Below are 26256 nucleotides of genomic sequence, written 5' to 3'. Positions count from 1 at the left end.
CTACTTATCAAAATGAAATCCATAAATTAAACTTTTTTACATACCTGATATTTGTCATATACCACAGGTAGAGTAAACATTGAAACCACAGCTAGACAGAGGAGAAAAAAAGTTTTAAGCATATTTGCAAGTATAGCACACACTTGTGCTCACATTTTAAAGGCATAACAAGGTTGAAGAATAATTGCTATTCCATTCTACACTTGAATGATTACAAGACATAGAGAGAGAAAGGAAAGACCTGATGTTTATTTCTATTAATTAATGAACCATGAATCAATGTATTAATGCCATCAATGCTAATCAATGCATTCACCAGGGCCGATCAGTGTGTAATACTATGATATAATAACGTGAAGCTTGATACCATGACTTTATGGAAATTCACGATATAAAGCTGAATAATGTAGCATGTGAGACTTAAAGCAAGCCAAAAGGCCAGAAATGTTTGTTTTGTAAGATTTTAGTGTGTGCAACACATGGAAAAAAATGGGACACAAAGCAACAGATGGCCTTCTGTTGGTCTGTATCAGGCAATGATATACTGAGAAGTATGAGAAAATTCCCAGGATGGGACCACCCTAGCTTTGATGGATTGGCCAACTTTCATTGGAATGTATAAAAATGTATGGAAACTGAAGTGGTTTGAAGCTATCACAAACAATGAGCTATTGTGCATGGTAATGGGATACTTCAGTTCTTCTGGGACTGAACTTAGCCTCACTATCTAGCTTTTGAGTTGGATAATGTATTCACAGAATACACAAGTGATGGAGCTTTTCATAAAGGAAGTAAACAATGAAAGTTTATTTCTAGATAGACCTAATCCCAGAGGTTCTAAAGTTTAGATAAGAAAAAAAAAACGTATAGCACAAATGGTGGCATAACACTTCCTTTAGTGTGACAGTATGAACCAAGAGGCCATGACCTAGACGTATCTCAGATTTTGAATGAGATTACATTTCAGTTTAATATCTTGGCTGTTTTTATAATCATTTCCAAAGTAGAAATGTCACCAAGAAGTCTTTGTATGAGAGAGAACCGTGGTGGCACAGTAGTTAAAATGCAGTATTATCAGCAGTTCGATTCTCACCGGCTCAAAATTGACTCAGCCTTCCATCCTTCCGAAGTCAGTAAAATGAGGATCCAGATTGTTGGGGACAATATCCTGACTCTGTAAACCGCTTAGAGAGGGCTGTAAAGCACTGTGAAGCGGTATATAAATCTAAGTGCTATTGCTATTGCTTCTATCAGTTTGGGTTATTTATTTGTCTAACTCAGTAATGTTAGTTCAGAATATATGACTAGAATCTTTTCCCTTAGCCTTTATAACTGCAGTTTACAGGGAAAAGATATAGAATCTTCTGTAAGTGAAACTAAGTGCTGTGATGGATTGTCTAATGAAAAAGAAGAGGAGCAAGAAGAACCATCAGTTCTGAAGAGGGGGAAGCGTGAAAAAGGGAACAACTTCCCCTTAATTATGGTAGGTATAAATTGACCTGGAGAATTGTTTTGATAGACTTTCAAGATTCTACTATCCTATCTTTAGCAATTAAGATATTTCTAGAAATCTAAGTGATTATTGTTTCCTGAATTCACAGGGCTTGACAAATCCCTTCCTTGCTACATTCTTGTAAAAAAAAAAAAGTACATTTGGACATCCTAAACTGTAATTAATATTGATGTAATACCTCTTTTTTAATGAACAGGTCTAAGTTACCTAAACATTATTCATAATCTTCAATCAATACTGAACAAATAATCATTGTTATTAAAACAATGTAATGAATGAAGATGTACAACTTAATAAAAAATTATACAGAGCAAGTACAGAGGATGTGATAACATGATAATTACTATTGTAATTGTATTATTAAAATTATTTTATTAAGGGAACCTGAGAAGGGGAACTGGGGGAAAATAAGAGACTGGAAACATAATGTAAGAATAAGATCTAAGTCTCCTAAAACTTCTATCATAATTATGAACATATCAGCCACAAAAAATAACCAGAAGTGTTAAATAACGAATATGTACTTTCTAAAGAAATTATTGAAAAAAAATTGACAAAAAGAGAGGGACATATTTCACTGAAACCGCTCAATCTGTTTTAACCACAAAATTATTGTGATACAAATTAAAAGAAATGATAAATTTTACCCATTATCAGGAGAGTTAGGCCATTGAAGAGAGCTCCAACGTAAGTCAATAACCACATTAGTACTGCAAACTGAATTGGAAATAATACAATAATTACATTTCCCACAACCACACCAGACTACAAACATAACAGTAATGGATATTGAAAAGCTTAGAGCAGTGGTTCTCAACCTGTGGGTCGGGACCCCATTTGGGGTCGAATGACCATTTCACGGGGGTCGCCAAACCACGCTGTCCGCCATTTTTTTCCCTTTTCCCTAGCTGTCCTACTCCCTCTTATTGGTGGCCACACCCACTTGGGGGTCACCACAACATGGGGAACTGTATTATGGGGTCACGGCATTAGAAAGGTTGAGAACCACTGGCTTAGAGGTAATGCTTCAGTTTGCCCAATATTATTTCATTAAATACATTTAATTACATTTCTGAGATGAGCATTCTGGTGTAATCAAAGCTTTGTGGTCAGTAGTTAATAGGGTATAAATCTAAATCTTGTCTTGAATTCCTAGAGGAAAAGAGCAAGGAAGGAAGGAAGGAAGGAAGGAAGAGGTTTCCTATTTTTCTGAATCCTTAGAGCTGTACCTTTTCCCCACATTTTTGCAAGTGAAGGAAGAAATAAAAGTATAATGTTATCAAGTAAATTGGCATTTCTGGGTTATTGCACGGAGATATGTGTGTGGGGCGGGGGGAAGGGAAATACCTTATTTTGAGCATGGCATCTGAAAAATAATATGGCCGTTAATAGGGTTAGAGTTAGGGTTAGGTTGTTTTTAAAAGTTAATGTTCATCCAATTCTAAAAATGGATTATTTTGATACTCTACTACTATGCCTAAAATTTTAAGTTCCCACTTAAAAATACCCCAAACTTTATTCCTCTTAATTGAGAACTTGTGTTCTCTAGTGGGTGTGGACTAAGACTAGGGAGAAGTAAATCCACTCTCAGTCATAGAAAGCTGCAAAGTTATTGTGGAGATAAAATGGAGCAAAAAGAGTCCCCTAAAAACTGCCTTGCACTCCTGTAAAAAAAAGTGGAATGCTGCTCATTCGTGTTCATTTTATTCATGCATAAATAAAATGAACATGAATGAAAAATGATATGAACTCTGGGCTATCAAATGCTAGTGTGTTGAGCCAGATTTTCAGTGTTGAATAAGAGAGAGTTGGGGCCTTTTTTAACTTCAAACTTCAAACAAACGTGCTAAGTGACAGAGATTATAGAACTGAGGGGTTTTTTTTTTAAGCACGTTATGGCATATTCTGAGAGCTAACAAGAAACAGTGTAGGATAAAACAGCTTCAATTCAAGCTGATTGCAATAAGAAGAACTTGTTATAATTACAAACTAATCTGATCTTTTTTTAAGCATCAGTCTGATCACCATGATACCTCATGACATTGAATTCTATTTATTAATTATATATTGATTTTCTTAAAATAAATATTTTATTTACTTCTCCAGCACTAGCCATAAAGTTATCCTTTGAAAACTTTAAAGGAATCAGTATGGGCACTCAGGGAATGTAACTCTTCAATCATGAATCTGAAGTTCTCCCTTCTTTAAATTCTTGTTTTGTGGGTCACCTACCTTTAAGGAATCTACCAGATCCTGGACCAGAAAAAGCCGCCTAAGCTCTTTGACTGTGCTGTTCACATAGGATTGGAGGCAGTCTGTGTATTTCTGAATCTGTTCCTGGGAGAGAGACATTTCCATTTCCAAGTAGTTTCTGTTGAAAAAGAAGAAAAAAATCTAACTCAGATTGCACTAGCTGAATTCTTCTCTCTTATACAGAATCTTTAGGTTGCAGACTAAAACATGCCAAGTACAGGGAAGGACAGCCTCTTTGATCAAATTTCATTTATTTATTTAAATTCATTACTGCCTTACTTTTAGACCATATATACTGTTTAGAGATGATAGCTTTCGACTGGACAAAGAACTAAAGAGAAAAAATTGTTAATTTCGGGGCAAAAGCAATAGAAATGGACCCAGAAAAGCCTGGGTAAATAGAAATATTACTAGCCCTTCACAGAGTATCTGGTTCCTTATCCATACTGTCAGCAAATATTATATACGTGATTGTTGTCCATATGAAGTTGATAAATGTTTGAAGAAGGAAGGATCTTAAGGTTTCTCATGAATGATACTGGGCTGCTTTTCCTCCTTATTTGGATGAAAACAGTCAAATCTAATGTTTAGATTTGGGTTGTCTGTAAAAGTCTATAAATGAGGCAGGAGAACCTTACAGTCTGGAGCCTCTTTTCTTTTGACTTGACTGATCCCACCCAACCAAGCTCAACAGTTGGCCAGTTAAACCTTAAACATACATATATGGATATTTAGTCCAAAGGTTAATGTGAAATACTAGTGATTGCTAATTGAACTGGCAAACAATTCAGTTGGACTCAGTCAATTCAAGGATGGAACTGGGTAATGATCAAAGTGGGAATTTATTTCTCACTTTATTTTTCTAAAAATACTTTTAACTTTTTACTAATTGTTGCACTTAGAAACAACCAGAGAGCACTCACTTGAATGGGTGTCCTTCATCAGTTTTTTGCACAGCCTGTAGCACTGATTTGTAGATTCTGAAGCTGATGGTGGCTGAGAGAGCTGCTAATGCCAAGTAAGCAATTACACTGACAACACTGAACTGAGTTAGGGAGAACAATAATAGCAGGATGCTTCCAAACATGATCCCAGTCTGCTTGATGTCACGCCAGTATAAGAGCTCAATAGCTGGAGGATGAAAAGCAAACAATTAATTCTCCAGAGATGGCAGAGATTGCCATCACAAATTCATGCATATTGAACATTAGGGCAAGGTTGCAGCCTCACTAAACGATTACAGGAGTATAAAGAATGCCCAGCAGTTCAAACCTATGCAGAGTTAGAGTGCCTACATATGCTGAAATTAATTTGTATTATTTTATTGGAAAGATAACCAAGATTTTAATACCTTTTTTTGCTTTCTTCTTCTGATATGCTTTAATGTTTAACATTATAAAGAAAAGTGTAAATTCTGCTTGCTTAGGGCATGTATCCCCATGCATATTGGCAAACTATTTCTGTGCTTTCAAACAATAATCATTTGGGAACACAAAGACCTAGAGGGATTTAGCTCATATATGCTATTTACTTGCTTTGTTGCAGAAATTAGCACACTTTCCCAAAACAAAGAACTATGCTACTAAGTTCAGATTGTTTAATTAACAAATTACATATCCAGAAAAAATAATAGGGAAACAATAAAGAAAGAGAAACAAATTTAACCATTAACTTCAGAACACATTTTCAGGGAAGTTTATACAGGAGACTCTTGGCTGCTTATGTATATGAGGAAATCAAATTACCATGAAATTGTCAAACTTGTAGAAGATGGAAAATGAATTGTCTACATGAATAAAGGAGGAGACCCTAGTACACTAACCACAATATATAGAGTAGAAATGTTCTTCAACTTAACTGGACAGAGCACACTGAAAGTGGGACTATTGAATCAAAAAAACAGTCAGAGCCTATGTCCCAATACAGTATCTGTAGACATCTGTGTCCATGGATATGTCCTTTAATTCCTGTTCCCGCCTCTCCCAATGATTTTTATTTGTATATTGTGATTAGCTATTTTATTAAGGAGGCACTATGTTCTCAAAAGACCACTAACCAATTAATGAATTCGCGGATTTCATATTAGATTACGCTATTATTATCAGAACATGGTTTGTGAATTCCTTGGAATTCACATAGCTTTATAAAACCTTTACAAATATTACACATAATTTGCACCAGTATGATGAGGTGTCAGATTTCTATTGAAATCATATCCATTATTTCTTGATACACATTTTATGCGAATTATTATCTTGTTTTTGTGATATATATCCTTGTTTAAATAATTATGTTAACAGGAAACCTGATGAACTGTCTACCTGTCACAGTTCAACTACTGATTACACATGGCAATAAATTAAGTTTGCAAAAGTGGGTCAGGATGATTTACTGTGGTTAAAAGCTATTTGAATTACAAAAAAAATGAACCCAAAAGGAATATATCAATTCTGCTCATCCTGACATTTATCATCCCAGCCATTTCTTGAAACTAAATCTATGGGTGCTTATTTTAATCAGCTTGAGCCATAAATTGGTTATCTGAAATCTAACTATACTTTGAGATGTTCACGAATGATTCAACTATCTTTCTTTCTTTCTCTTCAAAGTACCTCATGACCATAATCAAAAAGAATGACAACAAAACAGAATACAGCAGTTAACAACTGCAGCAAGAATAGATAACCTTCCCATCAAAAGGTACATCTAAGTAACCACCGTTCTCCATCTAAGCATGGCACAAACAAGTCCTGTGAACAACTTTTTTATGTCATGTTTTAGTAATGTTGCCTTCACTCTGTCCTAAGCTCATGAGGGGACATCATCAAGCTATCCATAGTTGCTCTGATACATAAGAATTTTCCCTTCTTAATGAAGTAAATTTTTTTACCCATTAATTTGGAGAGAAGTCAGATGACCAGCAATGAGATGAAATAAACAACGAAGACAGGCTAATGGGCAATGGAGTGTGATAGTTGTACAATTTTCTACCTATTCAAGAATGATAGGTTTTTCAGTTAGTGCCTAAAGGCATTAAAAAATAAGAAATTAGTGTGTCCCTGAGAAGGCCTTGTCCAGTATACTGAGTGATCATGCCAAAGAGACCTGCAACAAAATACATGGGATTATGTGCATTAATTTACTTACTTAGCAAAGCACATGGGATTGTGTGCATTTATTTATTATTTATTAAACTGCCACCCATCTTACCTACTTCTATTTATTGATGTACTACATTTTTATACTATCCATATAATCAGATTTGAGGTAGTGTGCAAAAACATAAAAATAACTCATAAAATAAAATAAAACCAATCTACATCTAACATAAATTAATCCCTCCAATAATGTAGGAAGACATGAAAGAAGAAAAATTGGTAGCCAATTACCATTCCAGTTCCAAAGCCACCTGAATAAATTTGTTTCTACAGCAGTGTAAAATATCAGAAATGGGGGCACCAAGAACAAGGTATTACAAATGGCTGAAGCAACCACAGAAAAGCATTTCTCTCACCTCCCGAAGTGGTAAGAGCTTGAGTAAGTCCACTCTAGAAGGTCTGACAGTATGAGCAGAATCATTTTGGAGAAATATTCTAATATAAGCAAAGAAATGATCTAGAACATGTAAGAAGCTAAATGAGACATTAGAAATAGCTTGGAAATTATCAAAACTGCAAACAATTCTGAGAAAGCAGGAGACAAGGCATCTGAATGTCCCAAAGATGTTTTTCAAGGGGCAACTGGATTTTTTTTTTAAGATGTTTTGCTTCTCATCCAAAAAGTTTCTTTAGTGAAACATCTTCAAAGAAAAACAAGAAAGTCCAGATGCCCCTTGAAAAAACACCTTTGGGACAACCATGACCTGATGACTGAGAATCTCCATAAACAAAACATTTGAATGATTATCTGCTGCTGAGACCCCTGACCCCTCTCTTCTATCTGTCTAGATTGAATAGGGACCAAGAAAATTGCATGGTCTGGATTGCACACTGGACCCCCTTGCCCGTGCCATTTTTCTGGGTTGGGACAGATACTTACTACTACAGGTAGTCCTCAACTTACAGCAGTTCATTTAGTGACCATTCGAAATTATAACGGCACTGAAAAAAATGACTTATGACCATTTTTCACACTTACAACCATGGTCATGTGATCACAATACAGATGCTTGGCAACTGACTCATTTTTAGACAGTTCCAGTGTCCCAGGGTTACGTGATCACCTTTTGCGACCTTCTGACAAGCAAAGTCAATGAGGAAGCCGGAACAACTGTGTTCCTAACTTAACAACTGCAGTGATTCACTTAACAATTGTGGCAAGAAAGATCGTAAAATGGGGCAAAACTCACAACAAATGTCTCACTTAACAACAGAAATGTTTGGTTAAAATGTGGTCATAAGTCAAGGACTACCTGTAGTAGGGACTGGCTGCTTAGCATGCCTAGAAGAGAGAGTGAGGCAAGGGAGAGAGGATGTTATTTGAGAATGTGAACAGGCATGATATTAGTGATGATCCAGTTGACAACATATATTTGGATTTTGAAAAGGCTTTTGACAAATCCTCCTACTTGAGGAGTGAGATTAGAAGTTATATTTTAAGAAGATAGAGTTTGATGGTCTATGGCAGGGGTGTCAAACTGCCGGCCCACAGCCTGAATGCGTCATGCAGAGGTTGCACCCACCCAGCTCCAGTAAGGGGGAACAAATTGCGATATGCACATCATATGACACAGTGAGTTTGAGACCCCTGCTCTATGGGAATGTTCTTGGGAGACAGGAAGAAGAGCTGTAACCTAGACAACCATCATGCAAATGGTAGCTCGGTCCTCAGAAGGAAAAGTAGGGTGGAAAGCATCTCAGAAGTGGCCCTTCCTATTTTTTTGGAAAGTAAAAGTAAAGGAGCAGAGAAATGCTTTTAGATTTTTAAGACTTTATTATTGTAAGTTTAAAATAAATGTAGTGTTATTACTCATGGTTTGTGCTTCTTGTCTTGGCTAGTCCAAAGAGCTGACATGGAGACAGATTGCAGTGGGTAAGGACAGAGAATCTGTTACAAATCTGTTACTAAAGCAATAAGGAGAAAAACAGTTTAAGTCCAGATCAAGCAGAAATTATGTGTATGTAGTTCAGAAAGATACCTCCTTAATTCACAAGGGTATAAAAAGAAGAGGAAACACATCACAATCAGACTTGCAAAATTCTCAATAAAAGTAGCTTTAGCCTTCCTATGGAGCTGATTCTTGGTCTGGTATACTTGGTGGGACTGACATGGATGGTAGGAACCAGGAGTAAATGTTACTTCTGGAAACAGGAGGACTCTCTATAATATATTCTAACTATTTCTAACTAAGTAGTATACTAGAGAACTATAACCTCCATGACATTAACATTTCCGAATCATTTGTCCATATTATATCTTCTTTCAGATTTTGTCATGTGCTTGTTTATATATTTTTTTCAAAGTGATCAATCAATCAATAAAAAAAGCAAAAAATAGAACATTCCTCGAGGGGCCCGATAAATATACAATATTTTTGATGAATTAGTTTCATTTTTAAATCATAAGCATATTTCACATTTCAAATCTGAGTAGAGGTTTTCAAGATCTGGGCCCTAAAATGTGTCAAGATCTCAAAGGTGGTACATATATGTTCTATGTTCTCCAAATGATTCAGGGAGTGTGTATGGCATGTTACCATCTACTTCTCCTATGTCCAACCCTTCTCCAATGTCCAACAAGTGGTATTGATTTATTTATTTTATTTATAGGCTTTCTTCTTCTTCTGAGAATTCAGGGCAATGTGCATGCAATATCCTCCTCCTTCTCCTGTAATAATTCTATGACATAAGCTTGGCTGTGCCAGAAGGAAGAATTTCAAATCATCCAGGGAGTTCTGTAGTCAACTGAGGGTTTAAAATCGGTCTTTCCTGATCCAAGTACAATAAATAACACTACAGATAATATTTTGAAAACATCACTGCAAATGAGCTTGGCATATGGCTCTCATTAAAAGGAACCACCAGAGTTGTTAATTACCACTTTTGCTTATGTATCTTTACCAGAAATTTGAGACACAGCAAGAAAAGCTTATTCCAGATCTATAGCAAATTAACATTTGTTAACTACTGCATATAGAAGTGTTACTGGAGCAGAAACGAGGGGCTTGTACAAAAGGTTTTAGAGGTCTTTTCCCCTTCTCTCTCACAATAAGCAACATTCAGATGTAACACCACATCAGAGTTTTGGAGAAAAGGACTGCCAAACCAGCAAGTCTAATTTCTGATATGTGAATTCATGAATCAGAAGAAATGTTTCTCTTCATGAGGCTTCTGTACAACATAGATAAGACTTTCTCTCTCTCCAGACATGGAGACAAGGCTGAACTTATGATGCTGAGTTGATAGGAAACACCAACAAGCAAACTATTCTGAAAATTATCTGATAGATAGATAGGTAGGTAGGTAGGTAGATTAGATAGATAGATAGATAGATAGATAGATAGATAGATAGATAGATAGATAGATAGATAGATAGATAGATAGGAAGGAAGGAAGGAAGGAAGGAAGGAAGGAAGGAAGGAAGGAAGGAAGGAAGGAAGGGGCAGGCAGACAATGGATATTTATTTTTACTTAGCACAAACCATAAGTATGGCTAAGCTAAAGAGCAGTAATTAATAACTGGTATTATTAATTAATTAATAATGTTGGCTCATCAGAAAGGTACAAATAGCTATTTCTTATGTATGATGGAAGATGGGTATCATCAAGTTAAATTTGACTAATGGTGACTATATGGGCAGTTGCTTGCCATCAGAACCCATAATATTTTATTGTACATCCTGGTAGGCAAAAAGATTTCCAGGAAAGCAACATAGTATAACCATGTAAGATTGGAATCCACAAATGGCCAGCAAACAAGCACTGCCTTGCGGAGGAAACCACTGGACAGATATGCATGTTTTCTAGGAAAAGAATGCAAGAACTGAATTAAAACATCCTTGCCTAATCATGCATCACTGAGCAATGTATTTGCTAATATTTTGAAGGGATGACACATTGATTCTACCTGTGGTCATTTTAAAATCAGTCTAGTAATGATGTCTGAACATCACATGAAGTTATTACTAAGTCTTTGTGCATTAGAAAATCTTAGGTCATCTAGTAAGTGCTGTTTATATATTTGAAGAAGATACTAAAACAATTAGGCAATTACTATTATGCTACTTCTACATTCTGATTTTCCTCCAAGATTTAAATTTTTTAAAAAAATAATCTATCATTATCTATTGTTACTAAAACCCTATTGTGTCTGTTTGTAACCTGAAAACCTTCCCTTCACCTTTCAATTAATTTTAACAGTATTTAATCAGTGTTGCCTCTTTCTATTTTTTTTAACTTTTATATACAGTTTTTATATTTTAATATTTTATTGTATATTACCCAGAGTCCCTTTCTGAGGAAGATGGATGTTCAAATTGTGAAAAATAAACAAATAAATAAACTTTCAGTTAGCCCAAATCATATATGATAATGCAACAGTTTTTAAATCAAAGTACCTCTGATCCGCTATATTAAAGAATGTGTATACAATCTGGGACCTCTTATTACCATTGAATTGAAATTTCAAGGATCTTCAAACCAGTTGTATTTGCAAAGTTGTTGTTGCTGTAGCATCCACATGGTCAGGCACAGTGACATGATTATAATTTCTAATGCTTCTTGGCACTTTCCATGTGCAAAGTCAATGTGGAAGCCGGCAGAAATTGGAAGTCAAACCACTATAAAATCATGATCACAAAGAGACTGGTAATACATTTTTCTAACAAATTTTGTTAAAATTTAGTCAGCAAATATTAATCAGTTAGTTAGAAATGTTAATTGGGAAAGATACTACCAGAGTTCTGATACTTGGTTTTCAGAGGCTAACAGCTCTCCCCTTATACTGACTGAAAAGTCACATTATATGGAGAATTTGCATAAAATGCTGCTGAAATGGAAACCAGTGCTATATGAATGCAAGCCAAATTTCATATAAAAATAAAACACAGAATATACACTGAAAGCTAGACATTTGGAAATATGAATAAAGGAGTTTTAATCATTTAAATTTGAATTGATTAGTCAATGGAAGATTAATTGCAGAAAACCAATTTTAATAGCTGTGATTGTAGACTAAGAATTAAGGTTTTTATCTACTGACATTATTTTGGCTCCATTATATTAATGGCATCAGACTGAGGGAAAAAACAAAACTTAAAGAGTTTTTTTTTTAAAAAAATAGATGATTGTTTTTATTTAATTTTAAATTTCTCATTTCCTTGGAACACTTTGAAATTATTTGGAGAATTACAAATGGAGTTTTTAAATCTGCTAACTACACGATTGGTTGTTTTCAATAACCAATCCATCCATTAATAATTCCTTAATCTAGCCTTGTCAAACATGATACTGTTTGGGTATTTTCTGATTACAATCCACATTGTCCCAAGCCATTCAATAATAATAATAATAATAGTAGTAGTAGTAGTAGTAGTAAAGTTGGAAGGGACCTTGGAGGTCATCTAGTCCAACCCCCTGCTCAGGCAGGAAACCCTACACCATTTCGGACAAATGGCTGTCCAGTCTCTTCTTAAAAACTTCCAGTGTTGGAGCATTTACTGCTTCTGGAGGCAGTAAACAAACATAGAAGGAAAAACAGTACAGACATGTGTTATAACATATACTGACCCATAAATAGCCTGAAGATCCTTAATTTGTGATGTAGTGATAGAGCAGTGTTTCTCAACCTGTGGGTCGGGACCCCATTTGGGGTCGAATGACCATTTCACGGGGGTCGCCAAACAACTCAGTCCGCCATTTTTTCCCCCTTTTCCTTAGCTGTGCTACTCCCTTTTATTCTATTGGCTTTTGAAAGCCAATAGAATAGACTCTCTTGAATAGAGTCTAATTCTATTGGCTTTCAAAAGCCAATAGGAATTGTCCAGGCTGTCTCTGCCCTGCTGAGCCCGCCAAAAGTCCCATTCTGCAAACGGTGCTGCACCAGTTGAGTAGTCCTCAACTTACGACCAGTTGAGTAGTCCTCAACTTACGACCGGTTGGGGGTCGCGGCATTAAAAAGGTTGAGAACCACTGTGATAGAGTATATCCTTATTGATTGCAGATAAAAATCTCTTTTCCATTTCGTTTCTATAGACCCTTAAAATTCTAAAACTTGCTTATAGTTTAAAACATCTTATAGATCTATATAGACAGATATAGATCTCTGATTTAAAAAAACAGTGTTTGGAAAAATGTTTTCATTCAAATCCAGTTCTTGAATAGCCTAAATCAAATCTTTTTGGATGATGCAACAACACATTCAGGTTATCATGCTGTCCATCAAACCTGAATGTAACCTGAAACCATGATGTTATTGTATTTATTTCAATACTTTCAGTTGTAAGACTGTAGATTCCAAATCTCAAAGGCTGAGCAGTTTGGATGAAAACCTATCTTGAAATCTTGGTTTGCTTCATATGTTTGTCTTTTGTTATATTCTTTGCTCCAGCCATTTGTTCAGTCATCTCTCTAGACACAATTCCAATTTCTCTTAATCCTGTATTTTAATATATTCTTCTATGTGATTTTCCACCAATATTGTATATTTATTTCTGTTGACTTTACCTTCAGTATTTATCTAATGAAGACTGTAAAAAATGTCTGTAATGTTTTTATCTAATCTAAGCAAATATAGATTTTCCTTTCACTGTGAGCTTAAAACATTCTGCTTTGTTAAATTTAGTATTTATCACTAGGTATTTTAACAAATTATAGCTCTATTTGAAAACCCAAACAGCTGTTTTGTTACATTTGTTTGTTCAACAAAAGGTGCTAAAAGTTTATTCCAACTTAATTACTTTTAGTCAGAGTATAGTCTGTAGAAATCTAGTCTATTTTGAGCAGTATTAGCTATTGTAAATAAATGGCATTATATTCACAACAGCAGATTGCCCAAGATTTGATTTAAAACATCTAGCCCTATATAAATTCCTCTAGAAACCCACAGGGGTTACTTCTGAATGGATAAATATAATACTGTACTTACTATAATTCAACAGTTTATTTAATTTAAGCTTACTGTAATTCAACAGTTTATTTAATAACTATGTATTTCCCTGTGGACAATCTAAGGAAAAGGTTAGTGAAGAGTATCTTACATGTAAAGGGAAAATATCAGTATGTAACATCACGTGCATTCATATTTTTAAAAATATACCCCATATTATAAAAACAAATATTATACATTCCTTTATAAACAGATTGTATTAATTCATATTCAGTAAAAAGCATTTTCTGGAAAATTCTTTTGTTGACTTGAGACATATTACTTAATACATTTACTTTTTTAAACATGCAACATCCTACCTAGACTGAGAATTCGTTATAGAGCTATCCTAAGAACAACCCAATTTAACCAGATATGCGGAAATAATAGTCTAGTTAATAATGGGGTATCTTTCCCCTGCTCTCTCTGTAGTTATGACATTTTAGTCAACACATACACAGAGGCCCTTATTTGTCACATGTAACCTAAATATAAATCTTATTCCGTAATAGGGAGACATTACAAACATTAGCTATTTGAACTGTATAATTAAATGACAAAAGGGCCTTCCCAAATAATACAATATCATAAAATAAAGTAAGATCTAAAAGCATTGGCAGACTGCAAATAAAACTACTGAGCAGGTCACACAGCATTTTTCTGTTATCAAAACAAAGGAAGGTTATTGGTAGCAATGAAGTCTGCATAAAAATGGCTGAAAAGCTGTATTAGGCAAAGAGAAGGTAGCCAGCCACACCCAATGGGAAGTGTTCAAAATAAATCTTGTATGACAAAAAGGGAGAGGTAGTATTGTTTGCTTCTGGTTTTTTCCCCTGTAAGTGATGAAGATCACAATATATTTTGATATATTGTTTTTTTTTCTCACATCTACAATAGCCTAAATGACTGGCAATAATGAAGGCAAAGGTACAGAACAAAAAAAGAAGGTAAGACAGCTAGACCTGTGACCTTCCAGCATCAAGTGGAGTTCTCAAACTGTTACAACGGTCTTTGGAGAACGACAAGCAGGGTTTTCAGAATGGGTGTGTCTCACTGCCCCCCAACGCAACACACTGAAGCTCACTCCAAAACTGACAACTACAGTACAGCCAACACCAGAAACAAAATCCCAGCCCCCATGGCTGCCTCCCAGCCACTCAGATGGGTGATCCCCTAAATTGCAGATGGGGGTACTTAGAGATCAGCAATAGGCTGGCTGGCAGTGTAACTGTCACCCAGAGACAGAAGCAATGTAGCATTTGTAAAAAGGACGTATGGGAGAAAGAAAGCAAAAGGATGCAAACAACATTATGGGGTTGGGTTTTCTCCTGTTTTGCGTTAAATGAAAAAAAAAAAACGAGCCCAAATAAAAATATGCAGAAAAGGAACAGACTCCAGAAATGTTATAAAGATGATGATGATAATGATGGTGATGATGATGATGATACCAAAACTATACAGCCCTTCAGAGGTGTTTCTGCCATTCCCTTTGCAAATATTTCTATGCATGCAGAATTAGGAGTAGAAAAAAAACTACCCTGGCCTCTCCAGTTGCTCCAGAGACAGTCCATCTTCGTAGAATCAGCACTGGCTTGCATCTTGCAAGCGGAAAAGAAGGAACGGCCGGGTCTGTAGCTTCTGCTTGGGTACTGTCCTTTTTCCCCACTTCACTCCAGCATTCCAAAACATATAAAGGGTGACCGGGTCTCTCAAGCTGCTGCTTTTCAACCCCTTATACTGGCTATGGAGAGATGCTGTTAAGCAGAGCAGGCAAGGGTGGGGGAGGGCATATTGTAAGCGCTGCGGTCTCCACTGCAGCAAATCAGCATAAGGATGCTGCGATTGCTCTGGGGACCAGTCTCTTTTGTCAAAGGGGGGGGGGGGAAGATGCAGCAGCTGCTTTGCAAACCAATAACGACGCCAACAACAATAGTAACAGTGCTGATTGAATGCTGTTGAGCTGTCAAAAGATGGAACTAATGCAGACAGCCAAAGAACAAAAACAAATGGGGTGTGGATGGAAAGGGGGAGGGTAGCAGGGAGAAGTGCAGTGGGGAGATGGGTGTGGCTTCCTCTGTGTTTATTCAACAGGGACTGTTTTTCTCTTAGAGATTTCTTGGCAAATTGAGGAAAGTTGCATTAATCAAGGGTTATAATAAAATCAAGGTTTGGGAAGCACCTTTTCTGACCAACATTTTTATTAAGAGGCATGAAATTATATGTTTTTATTAATTTGTTAGTTGGAAAAAATGCTACCAGCCTCTTTTGGGGGGGAGGAAGATAAATTTTAAAGATGGAGTGTTTCTGCAGTATTTATTTGTCAAAGCTGCCAATTTCAACTGTTCCTCTCCTGCTTATCTGTCTCCAACAATCCTGCTTTTCCTTTCTATCACATTTACAGAACACAAGACCGAATGGCAGGGTAGCAAATACAGAGCAAATTGAACATCAGATTTGGAACTATGCTAATCAATTTGTCCTAAAGTGTGACTTTGTTTTTAATACTTAAACTATACACCTGTTTACCTTTTCCTTTTCTTTCAGCATAATCCATGAAAATATGTAAAACCAGCAAAACAAAGATACTGACATCGTGCAACAAATTTTCATTTTACCACTTCTAGAGTGAATAAAATAAGAGTGAATCTGGTCTAGATTCTTAAACCAACATCACAGTACATAATATCTAGGATTCACCATCTGGTTTGGAGATAGAATGGTCAATTGTCCATCATTAAAAAGGGACCAAGTGTGACAACTTTGCCTCTGCTTATTTATATACCAAAACTTATAGTCCAACAGAAATTAGTCTGGCTTGCTTAAAATACCAAGAATTATAATAAAAGGTCTATGTATAAATACAAATCTAAACCTCATCATGACAACTTAAATTTAAAGCCATAATAGCAAAGAGCCTGTACCTGATATTTCTAGCAGGCAACCGTACTTTTAGTATTAATTGGCTTGCACTGTAAGTAAGTACAGCTAATGAACCCATTCCTAACTTAATTAGCCAAGCTTAGGTTGACATATGAACGTGGGGTTCTGAATTTTATCTTCCCAGAAGTAGTCATTAAAAAGCCAAAAATAAACTATAGTTCTGTTCTCCCATTTCTTCCTAGAAGAAAAAGCCAGGGTCTACAACAGTAATCCAGTAAGCATAGTTGACCAAGCCATGACCAGCTCATTATCTGTACCCACTGTGAGAACATGTAATACTAAGCTATTTTTTGCTTAATACAATGTGTGACTACAATTAAAGACTATTGAATAAGTGACCTGTATGCTTTCTCAATGCTTTTCTGCATTACTACTTTAAGAAACTTGACATTTGTGCTGAAACCATCTGAAAATGAAGTCAGCTTAAGAAATCCTGTTTTGGATTTCTGTCTCTTCCTCTGCTTTGGCGACTGTGGTGATCTGATGTTTGTGCAGAACAGGTTTCCCATGGCCCCTGTTGATGGATTTACCACTTTCGTATCCCTCCCAGTCCAATCAGTCAGTCAGTCAGTCAATCAATCAATCAATCAGTTTTGTAATTTTTCCAGTAATTTAGGTAAAATCCTTGTCAGTTGCACATGGTTTTAAAAAAGAAATGGCATGGTTTCACTGGGGTCTTATTTTTAAAGTCTAGTTTTTCACCATTCTACTGCTAAACCTGCAAAACAAATGGTCATGGAAGATAGCAACCCAACAATCAGGCAGGAGGCTGTGTTTCTGCCACAGTGCAGAGTAGCCAGTTGGAGCACAGGGCTTAGTCCAGGGGTCCCCAACCTTAGCAACTTTAAGACCTGTGGACTTCAACTCCCAGAATTTCCCCGCCAGCATGGCTGGTGGGGGAATTCTGGGAGTTGAAGTCCACAAGTCTTAAAGTTGCCAAGGTTGGGGACCCCTGCCTTAGTCAATAGTGAAACGAACTGCAACAAGCATTGTTTGAGTTGGCACAAGTCAGAAAATACTAGTTTGGATGTGTGGCTGAACAAAAATGGGTGTAGATTGCTTCCTGTTGGGCCGAGGGCAGAAATCTACCTTAAACTTAGATTAATCCCAGCAACAGGTTAATTTCCTGGGTATTGCAGTGAAATGACTTAATATAGTGTTTCTCTACTTCAGCAAGTTTAAGATGTGTGGACTTGAACTCTCAGAATTCCCTAGCCAGCTTTTGTGTCTTACCACAATGCATCTCAAACTTGGTATGGCTGGCTGGGGAATTCTGGGAGTTCAAGTCCACACATCATAAAAATTGCTGAGATTAAAAAATACTGATCATTACATGGTCACAATGTTTGGAAAAGCTCATGTGAGTTGAGGCATTCTTAAAGAACCAGGTTAGTTATTTCTGTTCTAGACTTCCGTTTTCTTGTAGAGATCTTATTGTCCGCCTACCAGTTGGTAATAATAAAATAATGTGTATTAATTTGGCAAAGCTTTCCTAGCAGTGATATCTTATTTCTGGAATTGCCTTACAACAAAGCCTGTCTGTCCAAAATATTTCTTTTGCAGAAGCTTTTTGTGTCTCTACCGCAGTGCTTCTCAAACTTGGCATGGCTGGGTAGGGGATTATGGGAGTTGAAGTCGCTACATTTTAAAATTGCCAAGTTTGACAAATGTTGCTCTATCATGATTGGGTTGCAATTTTTGCTCTGTCTTCATTGTTGTTCTGCTTTTGAATGCTTTCCATTCTTAGCTTAATTTTATTGCCATATGCATTTTCTATTCAGAGCTACTTCTTATTTATTTTCAGGTACTGTATTGGGAAGGGGGGAAAGTAACTGAGGGGGATCAGGTTTTGAACAGCTTGATTTCTAAAAGCAAGACCAAAACAATAATTCCTCCCAAATCTTTTTTGGCAGATTAAGAAATTTCAAAATTTCATGCTGTTGTTGTGTCCTGTATAGTTTGAATCTATTTCTGGCCTGGCGTGTAATGTAACATGAGGAAAATGCATCTATTCATCATACATGCTGTTTGGTTACTTCAGATACCATATTGACACTAACATATTGAATCTACACTACTTTGTAATGTTCATTGCTGAGGTAGATACCTTAATATTGTACACAACACATACACACACACACACACACACATATATATACACATACACACACACACAAACATCATAGACTCTCTATGTGAATAAGTCTTAGGCTTACTGACTTAATATCAGAATTTTTTTCAGATAGCCTGAAATTTACCTAACTCAGCTAGAATTAATAAGATACTTCCCACCGTTATTTCATGGTATCTAGCAATACTGTAACCCTAGGCAGCTACTTTTAAGGAAATAAGGAAACAAACAAACAAATAGGAGTTATTGCCCATACAAAAGATTGATTCATACATGCATGAGATCCTAGCCTCACATGGATTTTGTACTTATGCCTTTAATTCAAAAGTTGGGAATCTGTATTGCTGGTGTAGCAGTTCTGTAATCCTGCCTTCTAGCCATCCTGACTGAGACTGGCTGAGAAGGAATCCATTGATCTCTGAACACCACATTCTCCTCTTTCGAGCGCATTGAGATATTGACAAACAGTACAGAATATGGCACTCTTGATCTGGGCCTGTTCTCTTCCCTCCTCTCCCTCCTCTCTTTCGTGACTAGCAGGACTGAGCAGGTGGGGAGGGAGGTTAGATGAAGGATTGAAAAAGGAAAGGAAATGGAGACTGTAATGGCCACATTCTTAGATGTGGAAATGGAGCATCACTATGCACCTCAGAATTGGCTCATGTTTGTCACGTCCTGGAATGGTAACTGGTGAAGATTTACATATTTTTTTCTATGAAAAGGAATAGTGCAATTTAATAACTCTGTTCTTAGAGCAGACTGGGATTGATTGCTGAATTCCCAGATTCTTTTGTCCATCCTCATCCTCATTATCGTCATATCATCACCATCAACATCCCCTGCCTGTAATAGCTGAAAATGAATTTTGGTACAGTAAGAAGAGAAGAGTGGATAAAGCAACTGGTGGGAGTTAGACAGCTGGCAAAGGGTGGGTTTTTTTTAAGTGTTGCAATTATGCTAGAGATAGCAGTGGAGATTTAAATGGTGTCCTGGGAAACCAGATGAGCTGGATTTGAAAGTTGTTAGTGTGGGATGCAGTGAGATCAGAGAGATTTATATCTTGATATGGCAGGGCTTGCTTATTTGCTTACTTCTGGTTTGCTGAACAGATCTCTCTAGTACACAGTATATGCAATTAGAAATATTATTTTAGCATAACCTGCTAAGAATTGCCACAATGCTGTAAGACAAGAATGCTAAGATTCCTTGTATTCAGTTGATCTGTTTATCTTGTTCTTATTTCTTATTTGGCTATTTTTTGTTATTTGTTTGTTTGTTTTGAAGTATCGTACATTGTATTGTGAACTACCCAGAATCATTTGGAGCTGAGCAGCATCAAAATCAAATTAATTAAATTTATATTTCTATGGCTCTGTTTATACAATAAATCAGTCTAAAATTGTGGTCTTTACCAAATCATAATGGCTTAATACATGCAATATGCTAAGCCAAAACAAGTCACATTATATAGTTTGCAGTGCCTATTTCACACAAACTGCTAAGACATAATTCGGCTGTTTGGTTTGGCTTTAAAATTATCATTTGTTAATGGTGATTTAGCATATTCTGGGAGGAATTGTGATGATTATGTGCCTTATTATTTAACATCCACATTAAAAAAATGACAATGCAAAAGAGACACCCTGGCAGTAAATCCCATTGGCTTTTCATGCATAGTATTCAACTACTCAAGTATATCTGAAGAGCACGTTGTCCCAGCTTTTCTTTGATTATTTTAGTGGACATTATTTAGCTTGCATCTAATTCCTCAGAAGGAAATGGCTTTGGTGCTGACTAACTGAGAAGTGCTGGACATTCAGATCCATGCTGAGTAGGATAGACAAAGCATTTTGGAGTGGGCTGAAAACCTGGCCTTCCAATTGCTCTAGATGAGTTTATATTCCCAAATACACGATACAGGTAACTTTGATCCTGTAATTTCTAAGCAGTAAATCTAAGCCACAATGAATAACTAAGATGAGTGAAGTGCTTTTCAAAACTTCTCCCTCCTGCCCCCCCCCCTGTTTTTCACATGGAGCCATCTCATTAAGAGAAAACAAAGGTCTACAATATATCCAAGAAGGGCACATGCTAAGTGCAATGCTAAGTAATGACTTGGACGGCCACTGTTAGAGCTGTCTCAAATTCCATTTGCTAGTTTATATTGTATTAAGCCAGTAGGGTATGCAGGAATCTCAGCCACTGAATCAGCATCTCAGTACGAGATGGTGACCATGACATTGTTAAAAACCCAGGCTCTGAACGATGTACTCAACAATGAACTTACGACAATTTTGCTTACATGAATTTAATGATAAATTATCTAGAGGAGTAAAGGTACTTCAATACATAATATAAATTCTTAATATTTTTGTTGTATGCCCTACAAAGAGCCATGTCATCAGAAATTTTATATAAACTCAACTGGTTCTGAAAAGTAGGCCTAATGCATAAAAGAAGACAAGTATGACTCATTCAGAGGTATTCAATAATCACATGATTTTTCTCTGATTACCAAAAGACAATAAACAAGTAAGAAGAATACTCTTGGAATTAGTGTAGTGACATTTTTAAAATATAGAACAAATATTTTTAAAAATAGCTTGGGCAGTCGTATAGTTATCCTAATATTCTAGTATTTTTTAAATACAATTTTATAAATTTGATTTTTTTTAAATATATAGACTAAAGGAAACAAGGACAAATTGAATTTATGATTATACTCAAAAATGACACAGGCTGGATTAAGGACTAATTTACCTATTCAATCTGTACAGTGCAGAAGTAAAATGCTAGATGGGGAAACATTGAAATGTATATCTTTGCTAACATAAAACTCATGACTCATATTATTATTTCTCTGCAGTGACACAGCAACAATGTCTATATTAGCCACTCAATGTGTAGATGAGAATGCTGCTTCCCAAGATCAAAGGAAAAGTGCTAGAATAAGCTGGATGTATTCAGCAACTTAGAGAAGTTACTCTATCATCATGCAGTAGTCTTGACGATAATTGGATACAGTGATACAGTTATTATTAGCCTACCTTTGATTGCAATGGGCCATTTGGAATAAGATTGTTCAAAATGTACCATGATTTGTTCTGTATGGAAAACAATTATTGTAGCCAATGACTCTTACGGACAGCTTGACTTTGCATTATTATGCTTTTATTGCAGAATTCAAAAAACCTTGTAGCTTAATGGAATACCTTTTTTTAAAAAAATGATCACTAAGATATAGAGATTGTCTGGAATTTTTGTTTTATGAATATCTCCCTCTTTGTTTTACAAATAGCCTCTTCTTAGAATTTTGACAGGTTATACTGCCGGTAATATAAGAGATGCAGCGATGCAGAAGGCTCTTACAGCATATTCTAAGACCCAGCATGGTTCTTGCTTTGCTAAGGAAATAATTATTTATTATAGTAACATTCCCCAATTAGTGCATCTCCTCAAATTTTAAGGCATTGGTCATGCTCTCTGGGAATTGCAAGGCTGCACTTTAGAAAAGTTTCTGAAAATAATGAACCCATCAATGCAAATAATAAGAGTTACACCAAAAGCTTTTCATTTTCAAGGTATATGAAAACCAACTCTGAGCTCAGAAGCACTGTACACAAAATCAAGGCAAAAATATAATTTAAAACTTGTTAGGTCACCCAGAGCTGTTCATTTGCACATTTCAATTATACAAAACTGAACAAGGAGATGAGATTATTGTACTGTAATGTGCCCATACTTCCAAAAATGATTTTAGAAAAGCTGGATAAGGGCATCTTGTTAGCATGGACTCACATGGTGACATTCAACTGGTTTCAGTTCAGGCAATCAAAATCTTAGATTACAAGTGGGCTTTTTTTTTTTTTTTTTTTTGCAGTTAAGGGAGTTGTTACTTCTCCATACATATTTTCTTAATAAATAAATAAATAATAAAATAAATAAAGGTTACAAGGCATATTAGAGAAGACCAGGATGGAATTCTTGCCCACTGTCTTTTCTATTTCTTTTGGGGTTTAGAAAAATGTTTAAAAGTAAAATAGGAGTTTTATTTCTGATTTCTTTTTTAAAATACAGACAATGTACCACTGATTTTTAACATTTTGCTACTGAATGTTGGCATGATCTCAGACATTTCCAGGAATTGGCAGGCACTGAAAAGTACCATGTGGCTCACAAACTTTCAACTCTGCCCCATAACACATTCACAACTACTCTGCAAGGAAACAGTGCCAATCACTCTCTTTATGAGATCATGGTGTTCTAACAATAGTTGCTAGGAATATCTTATAATCATGCATCTAGTCAAAGCGTTTTGTGGACAAAAGAGCACTTTCGTTCATTTGGAGGAGCTGGACATAGAGAGTTCTGCAGGAGCTGAAGACAAAATGACCTTTGCTGATTCTGTCTGCAACCATACTATTTCTCCCCAGTGTCTATTCCAGATAACTAGGGAATATCAAGAGAGAAAGAGATTGTGCGAGGAACTGCAGAAGGCGACAGTAACTCATAAATAAACTCAGGTGGATTCAAGGAAATATTTTTGCTGCATCAAAACTTTTCACCAATAGAATGTAGCTTTACATCTATCTAGATTTTCACTGTTCTGTTTTTGTTTGGATAAGAACTATACCTACAGCAGACTGAGAGAAAGATGATGAATTGCTGGAGCATTGCTGAAAGGACCTATCTGGATCATGAAGCATACTTCCATATAGGAGGACACTTCCACAAAACCAACATCCATTTTTCTCTTCTCCATACCCTTGGAAATGCATTCATGCCATTGCATGAGTATTTTCATATTTCAACTACCAAGGATCCTCTTGAGTTCACCAGTATTTTCTTCCTTTCGTATAGTTAACCAGTAGCAGAGCATTACAGCCAATGTTCTGGTTCTACTCTGTCTTCCTTATGGGATCTCATATTTGCTATGCAATGGCGGTGACTGGAAAACAGAAATAGCCATTGGGTGCAGCATTATCAACCTTCAGATTGATGAGTCAGGGCAGGGGATGACAGCGGGGCACCTTAGTTACTGGGGGGGAGAGAATCTCAGGAACTGGGAGGCAGGACATAGCAGGAATTCTCACCAAAGGACAACTCTTCCCCATGCAACTACTGAGAAAATATTTTTCTACTTTTCTTGTGAAGATGGAATCAATGGCTTAAATGCCCGCCCCAGTAGAAGGATGTTATCTTGTCTACAGATTGCAAGTTACTCACTCTTGCTATATATATATTCTCTATTCATTTCAGAAGAAAAGAACTGGCTTTGGAGTGTCATTCCACTAATCTACATGAGCACTGTGAATGTAAGACACTTTGGTTCTCTGAACACTTGTAGGCCAAAAAAAGTGAAAGTTTCTTTAAACAAAACCTTCTGAACACTTGATTAATTCCAAACATGTTTCCACGGAAGCAAAAAAAAAAAAAAATGACAGTCAGTGACTATGATATGAATCTGTTTTCTCTGATTCTGTCTTTTGACTATCCCAAAAAAGCTTAATAAATGAAATCCTAAATATTTATGTCACCTTGAGTTTTTTGAAGCTCAAGATAGTGATGAAGCACTAGAGGAAATAAAGCAAGTTTTGAAGACAATCTTTAGTGATTGACTAAGTAAAGGAAAGCACAATCTTAAAGGCGGTCCTCTGTTTACATCCAGCCTGGGACCTTCCAGATCCAGTTACCATTGTTAACAGAGGACTACCTATATGTATTCTGAGGCCAAAATAAAATTCTCATTCACACATTTGCTATCCTATTTATAGCTGCAAAATATGCTAAGAGTACTTTGGGAATGTTTTTTTAATTTTTTTTTTTTTTGGCTGAAGCAGTTGCTCTCTCTGTCTCAACTTTATAGTTTTGGCCATCAATGATAATTAATATTTCTCAAACTCTAATGCCTATAATGTGGGTATATATCATAATATTGTTTCTGGGGATAAAATGGGGGGGGTTGTTTTCTTGGAATGAGAACAAATTGCTTCCCCCATGACAAATGAGAACACTTGGCAAGAAGCTACCCACCGCAATGCAGCAGGGAGACAATAAGTAAAAAGAAAAGTGAAACCAATTCAACATTTTTGCAAGGAAGAAAACTAATGAGAAAAGAAGACTGTTGCCCTAATATCAAGAGTCACATCTTTGCCTATTCTGCTGTATATAAATGAGTTTGGGTCTTTCTCCACAAGTGCTACCTGCCATCCTTGAATTGGAGAAAAAATGCTAATAAAAATTTGCATGTTCCATCTTTCTTTAAAACAGTTATAACACACAGTATTAATTGACTCCAAAATTTGAATTCTGATCAATTAATGAGATATGATATCTCTATACAACTATAAGAGACTACTTAGTGTATTTCCCTTTAGAAGGATGGAAATATGTTGTAGATGCCTATTGTAACAAGAAGTTTAATAAAACTCTGTATTAAGAGTTATCTCAAACGTCTTTAAATATTTCTGAGAACTTGGAGATTAGCTAAAAGGCACAGGTTTTAAAGGGTGAAGCCTCCTAGAATTGCAGTTGATTCCTGCTGCTAACATGGCACATCCATGTGATATTTTGGACAAGAGTACATGGCTCTTTTGTCTCTCTCATATTCAGGATATGTTCCAATGCTCCAATAGCACTAAATTTGCAGTAGTTTGCTTTTTATCTTTTCAGGTAAAAAATTTTTTTTAGTATTTCAAGTTGGCAGAATTTAAGACAAGGATAGATCAATTTCAACTGTTTCTGAGAATTTGCAGAGTGAAAACAGTAACATCATGAAAAAATTCTGATATATCTTTTCAGCATCAATATCAGAAAAATGATGCATATTTAATGCTGAAAACTAGAATCAACCTGAGATTGTCCAACAAAACTTTGTTCTTGTAATTTCCCTTTTTTCATTTTTTAAAGAAATTTGTAATTCTTTTATATATTCAGTAAATACATAGGGTGTTGGAGTTTTGAAGATCTAGCACACTACTTCCATTTCTGATATGTATACTGAAATTGGAACACTCTAAACTATTACATAGTTTGATTGTGTCTTAATGTGCAACATGAAACCAATCACTATGATTTATCCTAGCCATTATGATTGTATTAATCAATAATTAATAATTAAACTATACAAACATTGGCAATTTGTGCAAATTAAGATTCAACAAAGGATGAGTCTTGGCCCACATAGGAAGATTACACATTCATAGATCCATAGCAGGGGTCTCCAACCTTTTTGTTTTGGCAGCCCAGTGGGAGAGGGAGAGACAGGCATGTGCACATGCACAAACATGAATGTGGCCACACATGCGTGCGCACATACAAACAGGCTATGAGCACG

The 26256-nt window shown here is 36.0% G+C and overlaps 1 protein-coding gene across 5 annotated transcripts in view; it reads right to left on the bottom strand.

Annotated features, from left to right (window-relative positions):
- Window positions 1-26256, bottom strand: part of RTN1 (reticulon 1) — a 140116-nt gene that overhangs the window by 4167 nt on the left and 109693 nt on the right. For 3 of the 5 annotated variants that reach the window (XM_039319472.1, XM_039319471.1, XM_039319473.1), the window contains 4 exons: window positions 4690-4897; window positions 3746-3884; window positions 2161-2230; window positions 45-91 (listed from right to left, as the gene is read on the bottom strand). In XM_039319472.1, the coding sequence (XP_039175406.1) occupies window positions 45-91; window positions 2161-2230; window positions 3746-3884; window positions 4690-4897 (464 nt within the window). Of the gene's footprint in view, window positions 1-44; window positions 92-2160; window positions 2231-3745; window positions 3885-4689; window positions 4898-6656; window positions 6776-15386; window positions 15748-26256 lie in introns of those variants that run through there. The other 2 variants (XM_039319474.1, XM_039319476.1) reach the window with 2 other exon arrangements.

Source organism: Crotalus tigris, unplaced genomic scaffold (assembly GCF_016545835.1).
Source record: "Crotalus tigris isolate CLP2741 ecotype Arizona unplaced genomic scaffold, ASM1654583v1 scf7180000023598.3388751, whole genome shotgun sequence".
Classification (NCBI taxonomy): Eukaryota; Metazoa; Chordata; class Lepidosauria; order Squamata; family Viperidae; genus Crotalus; species Crotalus tigris.
Note: the sequence above shows the minus strand (reverse complement) of the source record. Positions and strands in the feature narration are given on the sequence as shown.